We start from the raw sequence: 20906 nt of genomic DNA, 5'->3' as shown, positions 1-20906 counted from the left end.
TGGCACTTTTTTTTAGGCAGTAAAGACATGTTCTCTCTATTCCATGACACTCTTCTTCTCTATTATGGTTCATCAGAACTCAGTTTTTTGGGAAATACGGTTCAGTTTTTTATTATGAACTGGGTCATGGTTGTTATGTTTAGCTTTTTTGTAGGTTGATTAAACTGCAATTATGCTGTTCCTTTTCCTATGACACTTCTTAAAGGAGTGGGTGACAGAGATATGCTTTCCCTGTTTGATTTTCTTACCCTTCTAGTGTGGTTCATGAAAAGCATGTCTTTTCTGTTGATAGGAAGCTATTGGTAAAGCAAGGGAACATTAGATTATGGAAGGGAAAAAAGAAACTATCATTTTCAAATGTTTATTCTGTGCCATTTAGGGGCTAGGCCCTCTTACATAAAATAGGGAGAATGATTTGTTTAGAACTTTTAACACTTATCAAGGTGAAAACTTCTCAAGGTGGTTGTAATTAAAGCTTTGGAAATCTTAATGTTTTCAATTATTATTATTTCTTCTTCTTCTTCTTCTTCTTCTTCTTCTTCTTCTTCTCCTTCTCCTTCTTCCTCTTCCTCCTCCTCTTCCCTCATCCCTTCTCCTTCTCCTCTTCCTCTACTTCTGCTTCCTTTTTTTTTTTTTTTCCTATTTCAGGCACAAAATAGTAACATGATTTTCTTGTAAATATTTCTATTCTTAATAGATTGGGTCTTCTGATAGTTTTTCTTTAGACATTCTGTGTAAGAATGTGGACATAAGCTTAGTGTTTTCATAACATTTTAACATATTTATAAACAGTATTATCCATGTTATTTTTCCAGATTTTCTTTGTTGCCAGTAATTTATATAACATATTAATTTTCTAGAAGCATAACCAAGTGTTTCCTTGTGTGGAGTTTTTTCTGTGGGAAATTGTCTTCTATATATTTGGATTCCCCATCCTTGGTCTCAATAGCGCTTTACATAGCCAATGACTTATATCCAGTAACTTTACTGCAGCCCTAAGATCATGCCCCAAAGTCAAGGTAATTTACAGGGTAGGAAAAGCATACCCTGGCTTTCCTAGTAAACCACACTAAAGGTACTGGTTTCTTCTGCTAAAAATTGGCTTCCTTCATCATTCTCCCCTCTTTAGAGGGCAGTTTGGAGTATTGCCCTTCACTTTGATGTGGTCTTTAAATTTCTTCTCTTCATTGGACTTCTTACAGAAGGCTTTATTTGAAACAGAATGTTTAAATTCAACTGTGGCTTTCTAACACATCATTTTTTCTTTCATTCACTACCATGTCAAGTGAGTTATGTTGGATCTGCTATATTATTTTTTTGGTGCGGAGACATAAGGAGAAGATAGTAAGTAGGTAGACATGGGGGAGTAATTCTAGTGACTCAGAGCACATACAGTAACTTGTTTTTAGACTTCTTAATTTTGCTAGGGGAAAACTAATTTTTAGGCAGATCATATGTCTCAACGGATCATTTGGGTACAAAGAAATTAAAGGTATACATGTAATATCCTGCTCCTTTCCAAAATTTAAAACTGATTCTATTAACAAAAGAATCGTTGTTTTTTTTTTTTTTTTTTTTTTTTCTGGACTATGTGTTTAGTGTTTTTTGAATATTCAATATTTACTGCTGAATATTTTCCATCTTGATAACATTTAAAAAACTCAGAGCACTTTGTAACACTTTATTGATGAAAATGAAAGAGGGAAAAGCAATTTGTTGCTTATATAGAACTAAAGTTACTATTTCCAGTCAGATTGTGTGGATTTTAATTATTACAGGAATTCTTGACTTTGTACCATCAGTCCTGTCAGAAAGAGTTATGGTATTTAAAAAAAATCAATTTTTAAATTTTCAACATCTGAGAAAGATTTATCCTACATTTTAAAACTGAGTTTATGTTGTTTCAGGTGTTGATATAATAAATGTATAAATATTAATGCCAGAATTGTCTTTAGCAATTCAGAATCTTTATTTTTTTTTTAGCAAACAAACTAAAATTACACAAGGTCATGCAACTTATTAGTAGCAGTTAGAACTACAAGTTACATCTCATGATTCTTTGTTCAGTAAGATTTTTCTTCTTAGTCACACTGTTTGTTGTTTTGTCATAGCTATTACTTTAATTTTAACTTCCTTGGGAAGGAATCTGTCAGGAGAAGTCTGACAGACAGTTCCAAACTGGGCCTAATAGCATTCCTTTTCTTATGGTAGGTGTTACAGAGAGAAAGACTAACAGTACATTTGAAGAGAATATTATACTGGATTGATGTCTTCGATGTAATGTTCTTATAATTGGAAGCATTTGCCTTTTGGGATCTATTAGTAGGATATCTGGTCTTCTTCTCCCCTTTCCCCTCCTCCTCCTTCCTCTCCTCTCAAGTATAATCATCAGAGTTTGGAAGGGATGAGGAAAATGTGTTAATAATGGGTAGGAGAAGAATAAATGAAACAAGATGGGATTGGGAGGGAGACAAACCATAAGTGACTCTTAATCTCACAAAACAAACTGAAGGTTGCTGGGGGGAGGGGGTTTGGGAGAAGGGGGTGGGATTATGGACATTGGGGAGGGTATGTGCTTTGGTGAGTGCTGTGAAGTGTGTAAACCTGGTGATTCACAGATCTGTACCCCTGGGGATAAAAATATATGTTTATAAAAAATAAAAAATTAATAAAAAAAATAATGTAATAATATTTGCATTGGGTAAAGTGACTTGTTTCTGAAATTTTGGAAAGATGGGAATCTCCTCCGCATCTGAGACTCTTAAGACTCTGGCTTTTATTAGGAATGTTATTCCACAATTTAAAGGTGTGGTCAAAGACAAGCCTCACCTAGTTTCCTAGAAGGAAGATAGTGGGTAAATAAAGATTGACTTATTGGAATGTTTATTTTTGCTGAAAACGTGACTGAAATAGTATATATAATTATAGAATAATTCCTGCTGCCCAAGATGCCATTGATTTTACTTTCTATCACTCTAGTTCTTCATTGTATTCTTCCATTTTTGTTTTTCTCATGTAGCTTTTAAGTCTTATAAATAGAATAGTAAAAAGAAGGCATTTTTCTCTAAGTTTGCTTTATAAGGTAGATGGAAGAGACATGGAGAAATAGCTTATTATCTAGTTTGGTGATTGATGTACTAGGACTATGCTGTCTGGTGATATATTTATTATGTGTTTACTTTTTAGGTTCCATTTAGGTCCTGTTGACTGAGAGAAGTGATTTAAAAGCTTTGTGAGGTATTTAGCTTGATCACCGAGTGTGAGTAGTTAGTGGATATATGCCTGCTCTCTCCCTACCCTCCCTAATTTTAGCAGTTGTCTTCTAGGGAAAAAATGGATTGGATGGTAGTATAGTAACATGTTCCTATGTTGTTTGTATAATTTTAATATTTGTTGCAATGCAAACTTAGAAGTAGGATGTTTAATTGGCACCTTTGTTGGTACTATAGTTGTAGTTGAAACTATTGGTTTAGTTGAAACGTTGACTGGATTAAGAGTTTTAATTATAACTTTTTTTGGCTCTTTTCGGGTGGGATTGGGTGGTCCTTGGACAAAGCCTTACTTTTATAGACCTTATCTTTTCTGGGAGACTGGGTTAAAATATAAAATATTAAGCACTTAGAGGAGTACTAACTCTGAGAGTACTACTTTTCCTCCCAAATTTACTTCTACTTTGAGTATTTTGGGGTCATTTTCATCACCACCTAAAGATTGATAATGATAGTTAGGGTGTAAAACTCAAACTAATATGTGGCTGAAAAAATTGTGAAGAAGAGTTAATGCGGTTGTCAGAAATAGTAATTATCTTGAAATTTAGTTCACTGATAAACCAGCCTACCTTAGAATCACACATAAGTGAAATTGAATGATCTGTTACTGTGCTAGACATAAAGCAAAAGCTACCATAATGCTCCTGTCTTCAGGTAGCTCTCATTCATATGGTGTTTTAAAATGACTTAAGAAATTCTTGAAACATGATCAACAGGGTTGGCAATGTCCTTCCAGATATTGGAATGTGATGTTTATAATGGTTTAAAATCTGTGAGAGCTCAGGATTAAAGGATTGACCAATATGTATTTGTCTTTCTTTTCTTAGCCCCTATCAATGTTAAATAAATAAACAACATGGACTGAAACACAACACCACTTATGAAAACTCTCCTTGATCACTCTGTATTAAAAAAGCAACCTTTTCTTTCTTTTATATTTGCTCAACTATTTGCCATTTCTGATACCATTCATTTATTCATTCATTCATTCATTCCTGAAGATTTGAGTTTCCATCTGGAATCATTTCCCTTCAGTTGAAGAACTTCCTTCAGCATTTTTTTATAGTCCAGATGTGCTGGTCTTAAATTACCTTATAGTTTTCTTTTATGTGAAATATTTTCCTTTTGCTTTCATTTCTGTGTTAGTGTCTTAGGACTGCCATAATAAGGGACTAAAAATTGGGTGGCTTAAATTTTTTTTTTTACCATCTCATAATTCTGGAGGCTAGAAGTTCAAAATCCAAGTGTCATCTGGGCCATCTGGGCCTCTGATACCAGTAAGGGAGAATCCTTCTTTGCCTTTTCCAAGGTTCCTTTATCACCTGATACTGTTATCTGTATCTTCTCTCTCTATCTTGTCCTCTTCTTATGAGGACATCAGTCATACTGGCTTAAAGGCCCATCTTGATGCCGTATGACTTTGTCTTAAATGCATTGATACTCTTTTCAAATAAGGTTACGTTATGAGATGCCAGGGCTTAGGATTTCAGTATATCTTTATAGAAGATATAGTTCATCACATAGATTTGGGGGTGATTTTTTTTTTTCATTTTCATTTTCTTTTCTTTTTTTATTGCTTGCTGGCCCCTGTAGTTTCTGATGAGAGATCAATAGTCATTTGTATTATTTCTCTGCTGTGTATAATGTGAAGTTTTTTCTAAAGGCTTTAAGATTTTTCTCTTGATTTTGATTTTCAGTGTTTTGACTCTGATGTATCTAGGCCTGGCTTCTTTGCATTTATATATGTTAGGATTCACTAAGTTTTTTAACTCTTCCTTTATGTTTTCTATCAAATGTGGGATATTTGCTTTCTTTCTTTTTTTTTTTTAAGATTTTATTTATTTATTTGACAGACAGAGATCACAAGTAGGCAGAGAGGCAGGCAGAGAGAGAGAGCGAGAGGAGGAAGCAGGCTCCCTGCAGAGCAGAGAGCCCGACGTGGGGCTCGATCCCTGGACCCTGGGATCATGACCAGAGCCGAAGGCAGAGGCTTTAACCCACTGAGCCACCTAGGCGCCCTGGGACATTTTCATCTATTATTTTTTCAAATATTTTTTCTCCACTATTTCTCCTTTTTCAGGGCTCTAGTTCCACTTATATTAAACCTTTTAGTATTATTTCCCCCATTCCTCTGGCTCTGGCTTTGGTGTTTGTTTGTTTAATTTTTCATTTTTCTTTTTTATTTTCTGATTGAATAATTTTTCTTTATCTGTCTTCAAGTTCACTGACTTTTTTCTTTTATTATCTCTATTTGGCTTTTAAGCCAATTAAGTGATGATCTCCTTTATTTCAAATATTATACTTTTCAAAAAGTTCTAGAATTTCCCTTTGGCTTTTTAATGTAATTTCTATTTCTTGGCTGAAATTTACTGTATTTTCATTCATTGTGAGCATATTTTTCTTTACCTCCTTAAGTGTAGTTATGATAACTCCTTTAAAAATTCATCCAGTGAATGAATTGATTTAGAATGATAAAGAGAATGAAGAGAGCATAATAAATCCTTGGAAGAATGGAAGCAGGAGGTGAATGTGCACCCAACATTGGAGCTCCAAAATATATTAAGCAAATACTAACAGATCTGAAGGTAGAAACAGACAACAGTACAGTAATAGTAAGGGGACTTTTGTGCCCCATCTTCAACAATGAATAGGTCATTGAGAGAAAAAGTCAATAAAGAAACATTGAACTTGCACTATACCTCAGACCAAATAAATTTAACAAACATATATAGATTATTCTAACCAACAGTAGCAGAATACACATTCTTCTCAAGCTCTCATGGGATATTCTCCAGGATGATTATATGTTAGGTCACAAAGCAAGCCTTAGCAAATATAACAGGATTGAAATCATATCACATATGTTTTCCAATCACAGAGGTATGAAACTAGAGATCAATAATAGGAGGAAAACTAGAAAATTAATACATGTGTGGAAATTAAACAATAGACTCCTGAACAAGTGGGTTCAGGATAACAAGTGGGTTAAAAAAGAAATCAAAAGGGAAATCTAAAAATACCTTTAAAGAAACAAAAATCAATACAGAATGTACCAAAATGTATGGGACGTACCAAAAGCAGTTCTAAGAGCTAAGCCTATGGCACTTAACATGTACATTAAGAAAATATAAAGATGACTAACAAGCAATCTAACTCTACACCTTAAGGAACTAGGAAAAAAACAAAACAAAAAAACCAACAAACTAAGCCCAGAGTTAAGAGAAGGAAAGAAATAACAAAGATCAAAGCAGAAGTAAATGAAACAGAGATCAGAAAAGCAACAGAAAATATTACTGAAACTAAGAGCTGTGTTTTTGAAAAGATGAAAAAATTGACACACCTTTATCTAGACCAAAAAAAAAAAAAATACAGAAGAGTGTAATAAAACCAGAAATGCAAGAGGAGACGTTATAATTGACACCACAGAAATATAATAAGAAATGAGTAATTGCAAACAAATTTGATAACTTAGAAAAAATAGATAAATTTATAGAAACATACAACTTACCATTACTGAGTCAGAAAGAAATAAAAAAATTAAATTGGCCAGTAACAAGTAAGGAGATTGAAGCAGTAATCAAAAATCTCCGAACAAAGAGAAGTCCAGGGCCAGATGGTTTCACTGGTGAATTTTACCAAACATCTAAAGAAGAATTAACGTCCATCCTTCTTAAAATTTCCCAAAAATTTGAAGAGGAGGGAACACTCCCAAACTCATTTTATGAGGCCAGCATTACCCAAATAAGGACAGTAGAAGAAAAGAGCAATATAGGCAAATATTCCTGATAAATATAGGTGCAAAACTGTCAACAAAGTACTAGCAAACAAATTCATCAGCACATTTAAAGTATTCTACACCATGATCAAGTGTGATTCATCCCTAGGAAATGTGGATGGTTGAAGATATTCAAATAAAAAATGTGATATGTCACATTAATAGAATGAAAGGTAAAGATCATATAGTCATCTCAATAGATGCAGAAAAAGCATTTGTCAAAATAGAACATCATTTCATCATTAAACTTAATAAATTGGATATGGAGGAAATGTACCTCAGTATAATAAAGCCACACACACTTTTTAATATTTATTTATTTGAGAGTACATGAGTGAGCATGAGTGGGAGGGGAAGAGGGAGAGGGAGAGAAGCTCTCCAGCAGACTCCTTGCTGAGCATGGAGCCCACTGTGGGGCTTGATCTCAAAATCTTGAGGTCACAACCCAAGCCAAAACCAAGGGTTGGATGCCTAACTGACTATACCACCCAGGTGTTCCCAATAAAGGCTATATATGACAAACCCACAGCTAACATCGTTCTTAAGAGTGATTGGTTGAAAATGTGCTAAAATCAGGAAGAAGACAAGGTGCTCACTCTTGGTGCTCCTATTCAATATAGTACTAGAAATCCTAGCCAGAGAGATTAGTCAAGAAAAATAAATAAAAGTTATCCAAATTAAAAAGCAGTAAAGTTGTTTCTGTTTATGGATGATATGATCTTATATGTAAAAATCTTTATAGACTTCACAAAAAAAATGTTACAACTAATTAACAAATTCAGTACAGTTTCAGGATGCAATATCAACACCCCCAAATCAGTTTCATTTCTATATACTAACCATATACTATCTATAAAAGAAATAAAGAAAGCAGTTTTATTTACATTAACATTAAGCATAATAAAATAATTAAGAATAAATGTAACCATGGAGGTGAAATATCTATATCCTGAAAACTACAAGACACTAATGAAAGAAAGTGAAGAAGACACAAATAATTAAAAACATACCCTTTGTTTATTGATTGGAAGAATTAATACTGTTAAAATGGCCTTAGTATCCAAAGTGACTCATAGATTCAATGCAGTTCCAGTCAAAAGTTCAATGGCATTTTTCAAAGAAATAATAAAACAACAACAACAATAAAAAACTGTCCTAAAATCTGTTTAGAACTACAGAGGAACTTGAATAGACAAAGTTGTCCTGAGAAAGAACAAAGCTGGAGACATTTAAATAACCAAAACATGGAAACAACTGAGTGTCCATCGATGGATGAACAGATAAAGAAAATATAGTGTATATATACTATAGAATATTGTTCAGCCATAAAAAGAAGGAAATCCTGACTATTGTGACAACATGGAATGGCCTGGAAGGCGTTATTGTAAGATAGTAGGTCAGATAGAGAAAAACCAAAACTGTATGGTATCACTTACATATGAAATGTGAAAAGCCAATTTTTTAGAAATAGAAGGTAAAATAGTGATTTTTGAGGCCCAAGAAGTGGGGGAAATGGGTAGCTGTTTGTCAAAGGGCATAGATTTTCTAGCTGTAGGATGAGTATGTTCGGGTGATGTAGCAGACAGCATGATCATTATAATGAACAATAGTTTATTATATACTTGAAAGCTATTAGGCAAGTAGGTCCTATATGTTATCACCACACACAAAAATGATAATTATGTGAGTGGATGGAGATGTTAAGTAACATATTGTGGTAATCCTGTTGCACTGGATATGCATATCAAAACAGCACATTGTCCAACTTAAACTTATTTATGTATCAATAATAGTAAAAGTGGAAGGAAAAAAAGTGCTGGGAAGAGTGGTTACTAACACAGCAGAGTGTGTGCAGCCACAGGGGAAGCAGAAAGAGAGATACACATGGAATGGAGAAAACAGTCCAGTACCTATTGATTACTCCAGAGAAACTGAGACTTTGGAGATGTGAGTTAATAATGGGTGTGGGGGGGGTGGTTGAGCATCAGACTCTTGATTTTGGCTCAGGTCATGATCTTGGAGTCATGGGATGGAGCCCTGGGGGTAGGGCTCCCCACTCAGCTGGGAGTCTTCTTGAGAATCTCTCTCTCTCCCCCTCCCCCCACTCACGTACTAGTGTGTGGGTACTCTCACCCTCTCTCTCAAATAAATAAATAAATCTGAAAAAAGAAGTGATAGGTGGTGGGATAAGATGAGAAGTTTAAAATAGTGTGATTTGTTGAAAGTTCACATACAAAACGTGAACTTTCTTCTTTCTTCTTTTTTCTCCTGCCCCATGCATGGAATATTTGTACTTCAATCCCCAGGTGGGAGAGTAGAAGATTCTTTTCTGGGGAAGTTCATAAAAGACTGCCATGAAGTGCCATCTGGATTTCACCAGCGAAGAGGTTATTTCCCTCCTAGAACTCCGTAAAGTGAAGCCTGGTTGACTAGTCTTTCCATGCTCACAGACCTCTTTGTAAGCTCTTAAGTGACTTCCTGTTCAATATGAATAGCTGCCCAAGGTTTAGCAGAAGTTTGTGGGGAAAATACCCACCTGGAAAGAGAGGGACCCAAATCTACCAATCCGTGAAAACAAGTAACAACAATAAAAATTATCAGGAGGCAACAGATAATGCAGAAACAGAGTAATACGTCAAAAAATTAGTTGGTATTCTTAAAGATTAAAAAATTGGTTCTTGGGCACCTGGGTGGCTCAGTGGGTTAAGCCGCTGCCTTCGGCTCAGGTCATGACCCCAGGTTCCTGGGATCGAGCCCCACATCGGGCTCTCTTCTCGGCAGGGAGCCTGCTTCCTCCTCTCTCTCTCTCTCTCTGCCTGCCTCTCTGCCTACTTGTGATCTCTCTCTGTCAAATAAATAAATAAATAAAAATATTTTTTAAAAAAATTGGTTCTTTATGTAAAAATGTTGCAGAGATCATCAAGAGGTTTTATAGGAGAATTCAGTATCCATTAGGAGTTCCAGACAAAGGAAGAAACTGATCAGAGCAGTAATACAAGAAAATTCCTTTTTTCTGAAGGACTCAGATTTTCAGGTTCATGCATATATTACTTACCCAGCATAATGAATGAAAGAAAGATTTACATCAAGGTGTGTCATTGTGAAATTTAGAACACATAGGGTAAAGAGGTTTGAAAAAATTCCAGAGGAAAAAAGTAACGTCATATGCAAAAGAATGACCATCAAAATGACATTGTTTTTCTCATTAGCAATACTGGATGCTAGAAGACAATGGAACAATGTCTTCAATAATCTGAGGAACCTTGAACTCTATACTCAAATTTTTTACCAGTTTATGTGAAGAATGATTAGTCATTTTTGGATCGCAAGAACTCAGGAAATTTAACTCTCATGTTTCATTTCTTAAGAGTTACTTGAAGAGGGGCTTTTGGGTGGTGCAGTCAGTTATGTGTCTGATTCTTGGTTTTGGCTCAGGTTATGATCTTGGGGTCATGATATTGAGCTCCGTGTTGGGCTCCTGCTCAGCCTGGAGTCTGTTTGAGATTCTCTCTCTCTCCATCTCCCTCTGCGCCCCCTCCTAATAAATAAATAAATCTTAAAAAAAAAAAAGTCACTTGAAGATGTGATCCAACAAAATGTGGTATTAAAATAATTAAAAGGTAAATACAGAATTTCGAAAACTATGGCTCTAACCCCAGTGGGAGATGAAAGTAAGTCTCTTCTAGAAATCACATTTATGAAGCAGGTCTATAGGACAATCAACTCAGGTTACATATGCCTTCAGGAATAATAGGGTCTGGGTAGGGTGCCTATTATACCTATTATGGTAAGCTTTTTGAAGAAATAAAAATTATTGTAGTTAGAATATTAGAGAATTAAGAAAATTGGAGAATTTGAAACTCAAAAACAAAAGCTATAATCAAAACAAAAATATGTCATTAACTGTATGTAATCATTGCATATATACTTGACTCTTTGGTGAGACAAGGCTTACATGACATAATGATTAACACTGATTATTGCTTTAACTTAAAATACTTTGCTGGGAAGATAATTAAAGAAGCAGTAAAGGGCGCCTAGGTGGCTCAGTGGGTTAAGCCGCTGCCTTCGGCTCAGGTCATGATCTCAGGGTCCTGGGATCGAGTCCCACATCGGGCTCTCTGCTCAGCAGAGAGCCTTCTTCCTCCTCCTCTCTCTCTGCCTGCCTCTCTTCCTAACTGTGATCTCTCCCTGTCAAATAAATAAATAAAATCATAAAAAAAAAAAAAGAAGCAGTAAGGTAGGGGGTCTAGATTTTTAAGTGAGCTAAGTTTTTACCATAAAGTTTAAGGGTATTATTTATAAATGTGGATGTAAAAATGTTAAATCTACAGAACAGAATTGGGGGTTGGAAAAAGCATAAGAAGGTACTAATTGTTTCTCATAAAATAATTTTAGTATTATCGATTTTTAAAACCACAAACTTACATGCATTTGGCAGACATTTAAACTGAAATAAATTGGGGTGCTTGGGTGGCTCAGTCAGTTAAGTGTCTGCCTTAGGTTTAGGACATGATCCCAGGGTCCTGGGATCAAGTCCTACATCGGGCTCCTTGTTCAGCTGAGAGCTGGCTTCTCCCTCTGCCCCTCACCTCACTTGTGCTCTCTTTTTCTCTCTCTTCCTCTCAAATAAAAAAATAAAATCTTAAAAAAAAAAGAATAGAAAAAAAATAAAGTGAAATAAATTAGTTGGGAAAAGATGAAGTTTTCTAAAAAAAATGAGGTGGGGTAAATAACCATTTGAGTGAGTGGTTATGCGTCTGTGTAACACTCAAGTTAAGGTTGTAGAGGATTAAACACATTATTTTAATGTAAATCTTAGAAGTATTAGAGGAAAATAAATACTAATAAAATTGTAGAGTGGAAATGAAATATTTTTTACATGGCCAAATCTAATTGCATTTTGTATTACAACTTCTTCCTTTGTTGTCATGTTTAGAAACCTTTATATTCAATGTGCCTGATGATGTTGTAGGGGCTGGGAGATAAGCATTCATGTACTTACATGTGCTGCTATGAAGTGGCATTGTTTTTCTAGATGGCAGTTTCCCAGTATTTATGTGTAGCATTTATCCTTGCAACTAGATTCTCTACTTCTAGGAATTCCCCTAATAAAATAATTAAGGATACACACAAAATTTTAGCTCTGTGGAGATAGTCTGCATCGTATTATTAAACAGCAAAATATTGGAAGCAATATAAATATCTTATAGTAGGCTATGTTTAAATAAACGTGTTCTTTTAAATGCATTACAATGCAAATACTGTTATAAATGTTTTTACTTGTAGAGGAAGATATTTGTGATACATTATTGAGGGAAGACAGAGTAAAGGAACTCTATTTTGTATGGTTCTTTTTTTAGCCTACCAATATAAATGTTAAATGCTGATAAATAGAAAATACAGATAAGCTAAAAGAGCAGTCTTTCACATGTACAGAAATCTTTATATGCTGGGTTGTCATTCATCAAAGTAACTGATATTACTGAATGGAGATTTTGATATATTTTTTCCTTTTTTCCCCTAATTTATTTTGCAATTAACTGTAGTTAACATATGTTTGTGTGTATGTGGTCTGTGCATTTGTGTGTTGACAAAGGAAAAAGAGGGTGTTTAAAAGAGCTGAGAATTATCCTAGCTCACAAGAGAATTCCCTGATTTTGTTATTGTGTCATACAAAGTGTAATACCCTACATCTTATTTTGTGAATTTTGTTAGTGCAAAAATTCCCCCCACTCAAGGAAATATAAGTCTAAATATGGACTGGACACTTTAGAAGGGCTGAGGATCTCAGTAATAATTTTAAAGAGTGACCACCTTCCTCAATGAAAAAAAAAAATAAGTTCCAAGGCTATCATAATCCTAGATGACTCTTCCTACTGATGGAAATTCTTTGGGATCTGATTACATGAAAAACTAGTTGTTTATCCCTCCTTGAAAGTATCACACAAAGTCCACATACATGTATGAATTCACATATCCTTATAGACACTACTATGCAATAATAACCTTTTTATATGATCTTGATTGATATGTTATTTTCCCTTAATTTTGAATCACTATTTGCTTAAATCTGATCCTGGAGCTGGCGCCTAATGTGTGCTCATTGCCAGAGCGAGTGGGGGTGAATGGGAAGAAACTCTGTTTTGATGTTGCGGCTCTTCTGTACTTCCCTTGTTGGGTGAGCCTCAGAGAGGCAACTTTGGAGTTTTTGTATCTTCATCTTTATGTATTTTCATGGTTATCATTTGGGCTTCAAACATGAAGCATGGGGTCACCGTCCTACTTCCCTTTATTGTTGTATGGGTTGTTATTTTATCTTTGGTTTCCCTGAGGGAACCCGGGAGGTTGTATTTGGGTGGTTTCTTCCACCACATGACCTATTAGATCAGGGGTCAGGAGGGGAGAGAAGACAAGTTGGTAGAGTCCGTACAGTGGTACAGGTGTAGGGCAGGCTGGTGTCTTAATCCTAGGGACCTTCTGAGAAGCCAAATGGAACTGATGACAGAGGGAGGAACAGAACGGGGAAGCATTCATCTGTCTGCTCTTGGGTCAAGGGCAGTCTCACTTGTGTGCTGAGAGTCATGAATGCTACGTAGTTCTTGTGGTGTCCAAAGCCCCAGTGCAGGAAGCTAGAGGTGTGGTGTAAGTGTGAGAGTTGGTCTTAGGTTCTGCTATGTGACCCTTCTTCCCAGGGCTGCTCACAGCAGGTTGCTGATGCTCTAGCTGGAGTAAGCTGAGACAGAGAAGATCTGCTGTGGAGCACAGGAGGTGTCAGGACAGATCTGTCAGACTTGAACTGTAGTACAAAGGCAAGACTGAGCAGCAGTGTGTAGCAGTATTAGATGCCATTAATGATCATGCATCTTAAATATGGCTAGCTCACATGCTTCTATGGTAGATAGAAAAACAAGGTTCCTATTTCATTTTCAGAGAGAAGACAGAGCTTAAAAATTCTTAGTGTTTTTTTTTGTTTGACTTATCTTTTAATTCAAGGTGCTTTTCATAATATTGTTAACCTTTGTGACAGCTCTGAGGTACATTTTTTTAACTTTTTTTTTTTTTTAAATAGATGGGGATGTTACACAGAGAACGAAAGAATTTCGTTCCAAGGCTATAGGATTACTAAAGTTGAAGAGCTTAGATTTAAAGACTTGTCTGACTCCAAGAAGGTTCCTCCCCATATATATCGTAACCTATAATTGAAGTTCCTGTAATCCTATCAGACCCCCAAACCTTCAACTGGTTTCTGATTCTGAAGGTCATGTGTATGTACTTCTTTAATCCACTAGAGGTCAGTATTGGGTTGATCAAGACGGGAGCCTTTGCCGTCTGATTCACAGAATTTTAACGGAGTTTTACTGTCAGGTAAGTTGGAAGTTGTATTTTCACAATAAAACTTTATTTATTAGCATATGTAGACATATTAGGTTAATAGTTCAGAGTAGATTATTCTTATGGGTGTTCTCCCTCTCCTTTTTCCCCCCTCCTGTTTTGTTCCCCATCTTTTAGTAGGTAGGAGAACATCCCAGTCATCTCTTTTATTACACCAGACCTCATTCTTACGTACATTCCTTTTGTTGTCCACGGCCTTTATATAGGAAACATTTATCTAAACTTACTATGTATGTGTCACTGGATCTGGGTTTGGGGGATTCTAAGACAGGTAAAACGTGTTTCCTATCTTCAAAGAGAGAAGAGTTACATACTGAAGTACTGTACTGTGATTTTTTTTACTTGGCTACCTGACAGGTTTACTGAACTCCTTTTTTCTTTTCCTTCAACTTTTATTTCCGTTCCGTTATTTTCCTTCAACTATTATTTCCGTGGTTCTTCTCTTTGGAATGACCCCACCATCTAGTCATCAGGACCAGAACACTTGGGGTTCTTCTTAGTCTCTTCTTCTCTTCTAGGTACTACACTGCAATCAGTAAATTCTGTTTCTTCTGCCAGTTACCTATCTGCTGCTACCTTAATTCAAGTCCTCCTCATTGTTGTTTGGACTGTTACCGTGATCTGTATTGGTTTTTCTTTTCCTAGTCCTTACCTTCTCCCAGTTGACCCCGCTCCTCTGCTCCTGAAGAACTTGCCTGAATTGTAAAGCCGATGCTGTTCTCCCCCTGCTTACGTTCTTTCACTGTTTCTCCCTTGCCTGCTAGTGAACTTGAGGCTGCTTTGTATGGCTTCTTTATCTCTAGGTAGTTCTTTATCACCTGTGCTTTTATACAAGATTACTTATTCTTTGGGTGGGTAATGTTATTTCACACATGGTGATCTTTTCTCAAGCTGTTTGCTTTTTTTACTTCTCTCCCTTTGGAAAATTCATATTTATCTTTTAAAAGCACAGTTTGCTACCTCTTCCTCTGTGATAGCTGTTTGGTGTCCCCTCCAAGCAGATACAATTACTTTCTCCTATGTCCAGTTGTTATACCTGTATTTTTGTTATTATGCTAATTGCTCTGAATCTGAGCCACTTATTTGCCTACCTATGCTTCCTGTAACAGTATGACCTGAGGTTCATGGATCATGAACTCCATCTTATTCTCTGTAGGCCAGGGATGCAGCACAATTCCTGGTGCCAGCAGACATTCTGTACACATTTGACTGAAAGCAGGGCTACGGAGAGGGTGCACCATGAGTTAGCACAGCGAGAGGAGGCTTCCTAAAGGAAGCAGAGTTCTAGTTGGGATTCAGAGGACAGGCTGGATGCAGGTAGGGAGGGGTCATCCAGTAGAGAAATGGCATGCTATTTCTATTATAGTATGTGGTAGAACTTGATCCAAGTGGAAGATGCATGTTGGAGAGTACCAAATAAGTACACTGGAAAATTAGGCTCAGCTTCCATTATGGTGGAGTCCAAGAACAGTTGGGATGGAGTTGGGGTGTGGACTTGTGTACATTTTTTTTTCTCCCAGTTTCCCTCATGTTCAATCTGTGTGATGAATGATGTGGTGTAAGAAGAGCCTGGCTATGGGGCACCTGGGTGGCTCAGTGGGTTAAGCCTCTGCCTTCAGCTCAGGTCATGATCTCAGGGTCCTGGGATCGAGCCCCACATAGGGCTCTTTGCTCAGTGAGGAGCCTGCTTCCCCCTCTTTCTCTGCCTGCCTCTCTGCCTACTTGTGATCTCTCTCTCTCTCTGTAGATAAATAAATAAAATCTTAAAAAAGAAGAAGAAGAAGAAGAAGAAGAGCCTGGCTGTAATATGCAGGGGAATTCTAGTGAGAAGGAGATGAGTTCCATTTTAGGTTTGTTGGAAGTGAAGCGGTGGTGGAACTCACAACTAGAGGCAAGGGGGTAAAGGTTTTGGGAGAGTGGACAGAGTGGGAAGAGAAGGGAGCTTGAGGAAGAGATCTGGCTTGACTTCTTTATATTAGGAAATCAGAGAAGAATATGTATGATGGAATCTTGAGGAAGAGGTCATTAAATGTGTAAAAATTAATCACAAAGAGAACAAGAAAAAGAAAACACTGTGGTCCCTGGGTGGCTCAGTTGGTTAAGCCTCTGCCTTTGTCTCAGGTCATGATCTCAGGATCCTGGGATCAAGCCCTGCATCAGGCTCTCTGCTCAGCAGGGAGCCTGCTCCCCACCCTTCCTGCTCTCTGCCTGCCTCTCTGCCTACTTATGATTTCTCTCTGTCTGTCAAATAAATAAATAAAATCTTAAAGAAAAAAAAAAAGAAAGAAAAAGAAAACACCTAAATGTTTTCTAAGGTCTGACTACTTGGTATCCTACTGCCCCATCTCCAACACAGGTTGGAGGAATTAGTCCGCTGATTTCCGCTTTAGTTCAAGGCTATAAAGGTTGTCTCTGGAGGGACAGAAGAAATGGTCCTGGTGAGATAGTTTAGCATGTTAGAACAGAGCTCTGAAGAGCTTGTATTGTTGTTGTTTTTCATGGACTTTAGTGTTGCATTTTAATTTTAGCATCTATTACCTGCATGTATATATTTGCGTCTACTTTCTCCCATGCCAATGCCATAACATACAGTTTGGATAGATGGTAATTTTCATTTGTATCCATAATGGGTAATATCTTAGTATTTCCTTGTTCTACCTGAGTTTCAGTGTTTCTACCTTGGTCGCTTCTGTTTAAGCAGATTTGCCCTCACTGCAGACTTCTACAGACTGAAGCCTTGATCATCTTGAGAGACCCCCAAGTACTGATAGAGCCTTGGAATACAGCATGCAGTGTTTTGATTTCTAGCTATAGGGTTTGCGATCTTTATTCGCCTGTTTGGCTCAAACTACGTTCCCTTACATTGATGGGAAAACCAGATGCCACCTAAAAAGAACAAATCATAGAAGACCTAAAATTGCTTCCATAAGATTCTTTCAGATTTGTATCATTTCAAGTTTAAATGACAGTACTTAAATGTGTCTCCTCTTGTTTGCTTTTGATATACTGGTAGTATTTTACCAATTGTGAAGAAAAATAAATGACTTGGGATTGAATAGAATAAGACCACCTTATGAAAAGCTTAAGAGACAAGTGATCACTCCATTCCAGGGCCTGCTTTTTTAAATATGAAAGTTCTAGGAAGTCCTCCCTTCCTTTGTGCCTCCCCAGAGTCCTCAATCGCTTTTTGTGTGGTTTACTTGGAAGTGGAAAAGAACTTACTACTTTTGAGAGGAAGAGAAAGACTGTTCTATCTAATTTAGGCTCTCAAATGCTTGGAGGATAAGTATGTTTTATGTACAAACATAAATGTTCTTGGGTACCTTCTTTTTCTCAGTTTGTTACTGAAGTCAGGTACATTTTATGTAAGTCAAACCAAAGTATCAGTGAGTATTATGCATGGAAACAAGCTTGTCCATTGATTCAGATCTCTGGAATGTAGATTCTTTTCATTTTCTTGGCAGAAACTAGCTCCCTTAGTTCAAGTTTTTCTCTGTTCTATTATAATTGTCTCATTTAACCAGTGCCTGGACTAACATACTTAATATTTATCTTGAATTTCTTAATCTCATTCAGAATATTTAGAGACTCTGATTATCTCCAGAACTAATTTCTGCCTGTCATCAAGGAGAAATATCATATATTGATTAAGAAATACGTATTTTGAGAGGCCATCCTTTTTAAACTTTGTGTCTTAGGCTGACACTGAGTATTATTTAAAAGCAAAACAAAACAACAACTGGAAGTTCCATTGTGAAATATTTTGGAACATGCTGGATTAAACCAAATTAAGGGAGTTTCCTTAGACAGGATTTCTCTCAGTTTTTATTCTGTTAATGTGCATTGTGTACCTACAAGAGGGGTCCATGACAACAGTGCTTCCCATGTATTTGACAACAGAACCTTTTGTGGGGGAAATATTTTGTCATACTTTGAGGAACTGTTGGTGTAGTGGGAATATCTTTCCTCTGGAACTGAGGAGGTCACACGTTGAGCTTCTAATTTACCACTAACTAGCCTTCTGACCTCAAACCAATGCTTTGTCTTCTAGCCTCAGTTTTCTGAGTCTTGACTAAAGTCACTTCTAGCTCTAAAACTGTGTGGTTTAATACTTACATTGTTGACTCCACATAGTCACACTTTCCACTCTTTGTATGGATTGAAACCACACCATCTGAATCTGTTTTGTAAAGCTGAGTGGATTACATTTCCTTTTTTAAAGTCCAGAAGAAGAGACCCTTTAAAACTCTGTTTTCCACAGATTAAGGTCATGCAATCCTCAAGGATTAGTTAGTTCAAATTACTCTATTAAGATGTTTCATTCGCCCGATTACATTCTATTGGTCTCTTGTAACCACAGAACTGTTCTTGGAGTCCACTAATCTGAAAAGGTCTTGTCCCTCCTCCCCCCAGCAGCAATGATCCCAGCATGGCCTGTGTCTTGTAGGAGAGGCGTATTTAGTCTTTAGGTGCTAATCTCTTGGCTACTTAGATGAAGGAGAATAGGCTTCATTTCTGTGGTGATGTAGTGGGTATATTTGGAAAGTCTTCTGATAATATTGACTGATTATTATTATTTTTTTCCTGGGAAAATGAATCAAGATGGATAACTTCAGGGTTAAAAATGTATGTATTAATGTGTTTGATTTTATTTCTGGGGACTAAAACTATATCCTAAGGCATTTTATTGTATATTCTTTAAGGTACCAACTTGTTCAAAATGAGAAGTTCTTCGAATGCTGAATTAAGTTGTTTCTTCTTTCTTTTTTTCTTTCCTCTTCTTCTTTTTCAATGTGTGTGTATGTGTTTCTATCCTAGGCTCAACAACAAAGAAACCTGGATAACATCGTCTTGCAACAACCCAGAATAGGTAGCAGGAGAAAATCTAAAAAAGATGTATACACAATTTTTGATACAGAGATAGAAAGCACTAGCCCCAAGTCTGAACAGGATTCAGGAATTCTGGATGTTGAAGATGAGGAAGATGATGAAGAGGTAACCAACATTTGAACTGGGGAAATAAGACTAATGTTAGGGTTAATTTTTGAGATGTGAGGAAGAGTTTACCATGTAACATAGCTTGTGCGATCTTCTGGGTATTAAGATATCATTTTAAATACAAATGGGCCTCGATATAGGGAAACTGAAGATACACCATGATATAGATTCTAATTACTTAGATTTTGAATATACTCATCTTTTTTTTTTTTTTAAAGTTTCAAGGTTTTTGATTATATACCACCCCAGTACTACATTAAGGAAAGAGTAGACTTTACCTGACCTAGAGAAAGATCTAGGTAAACTCCTCTGAACATCATTACTTGAGACAGAAGATGTTATTTAAACAGTGAGGTGCATATAAAGGGGTCATAGACGGAAAATATAGAAAGGCCCCAGAAAGTTGAGAATATATTTCTGGAGGGAATAAATATATGAGTGATTATAGAGAATCTGGGAATCTGGGGATATCCATAATCTCTTACATTAGTTCTGTCACTTTCAGGTAAAGAATAAGATTAAGTTGCTTAAGTAGGGCATCTATTTTTATCCTAGTTTGTTGTTGAAAGTATATTTAATGTGTTTTTAAAAACAAAACTGCAATGACACTTGAGATCACTTGTTAAACTATTTTTCTAAATACTTATCATTTGGATAACCTGGATCAGTTTCTTTGGGAATGTAGTGATTAGGAGCATGAACTTGGGAATCATACAGATTGCATTCAGATCCTGGCTTTGCCATTTTGTTTCTGTTTTCTTTTTTAAAAATTATCATTAATGCTCATATCATTTACTTTTTTTTTTTAGAATGGAAATAGTATTTTATTATTTTTTTAATTAATTTTTTATTTTTTATAAACATATATTTTTATCCCCAGGGGTACAGGTCTGTGAATCACCAGGTTTACACACTTCACAGCACTCACCAAAGCACATACCCTCCCCAACATATCATTTACTTTTTAAAAAATGTCCGGTGACCTGTGTGAGGAACCATTTACACCTGTGCTCTGTCACCAATTTACCTTTAAATGTTGGGCTCTTTGTTTTGTTTCTCCAGATAAAATTGGGTTCACTGTCTTCCCCATCCTTGTTCTGTCCTATACCCCTCTCACCCAAGAACTATACCCTCAAACTTGACAGCATCTAACTTGGGAATCTTAGGTAATGATTTAATCTGTTGAGACCTTAGTCTTCATCTGTCAAGGAAAGACAGTACTTTCTACCCCACAGGATTGCACAAGTGCCTGAGCCGTAGAAGGTGGTCAGCAAATGTTAGTGTCTGTTCTCTTGTTACTCTTTTTTGCCCACTTCTGTTAGGTATCACCACCATCATATTCTTCATTAAGATGTGTTTATTACATAAATGAAGTACATTAATAGTTAAAAGTGTGTGAAAGTTTCATCAAAATCCCTATTGTACCTGGATAAGAAATGGAGCTAAGACAAGAACCAGGCATTTACCTG

The 20906-nt window shown here is 36.3% G+C and overlaps 1 protein-coding gene across 4 annotated transcripts in view; it reads left to right on the top strand.

Annotated features, from left to right (window-relative positions):
• The window catches only part of EXOC6B (exocyst complex component 6B), a 651357-nt gene that overhangs the window by 263494 nt on the left and 366957 nt on the right, over window positions 1-20906 (top strand). For 3 of the 4 annotated variants that reach the window (XM_004742187.3, XM_004742185.3, XM_004742186.3), the window contains one exon: window positions 19258-19434. The exons of the other annotated variant lie outside the window; for it this stretch is intronic. In XM_004742187.3, coding sequence (XP_004742244.1) covers window positions 19258-19434 — 177 coding nt within the window. The remainder of the gene's footprint in view (window positions 1-19257; window positions 19435-20906) is intronic. 4 annotated transcript variants of the gene reach the window in all.

This window comes from Mustela putorius, unplaced genomic scaffold, assembly GCF_011764305.1.
Source record: "Mustela putorius furo isolate JIRA1106 unplaced genomic scaffold, ASM1176430v1.1 tig00000281_pilon_pilon_pilon, whole genome shotgun sequence".
In the NCBI taxonomy this organism is placed as follows: domain Eukaryota; kingdom Metazoa; phylum Chordata; class Mammalia; order Carnivora; family Mustelidae; genus Mustela; species Mustela putorius.
Note: the sequence above shows the minus strand (reverse complement) of the source record. Positions and strands in the feature narration are given on the sequence as shown.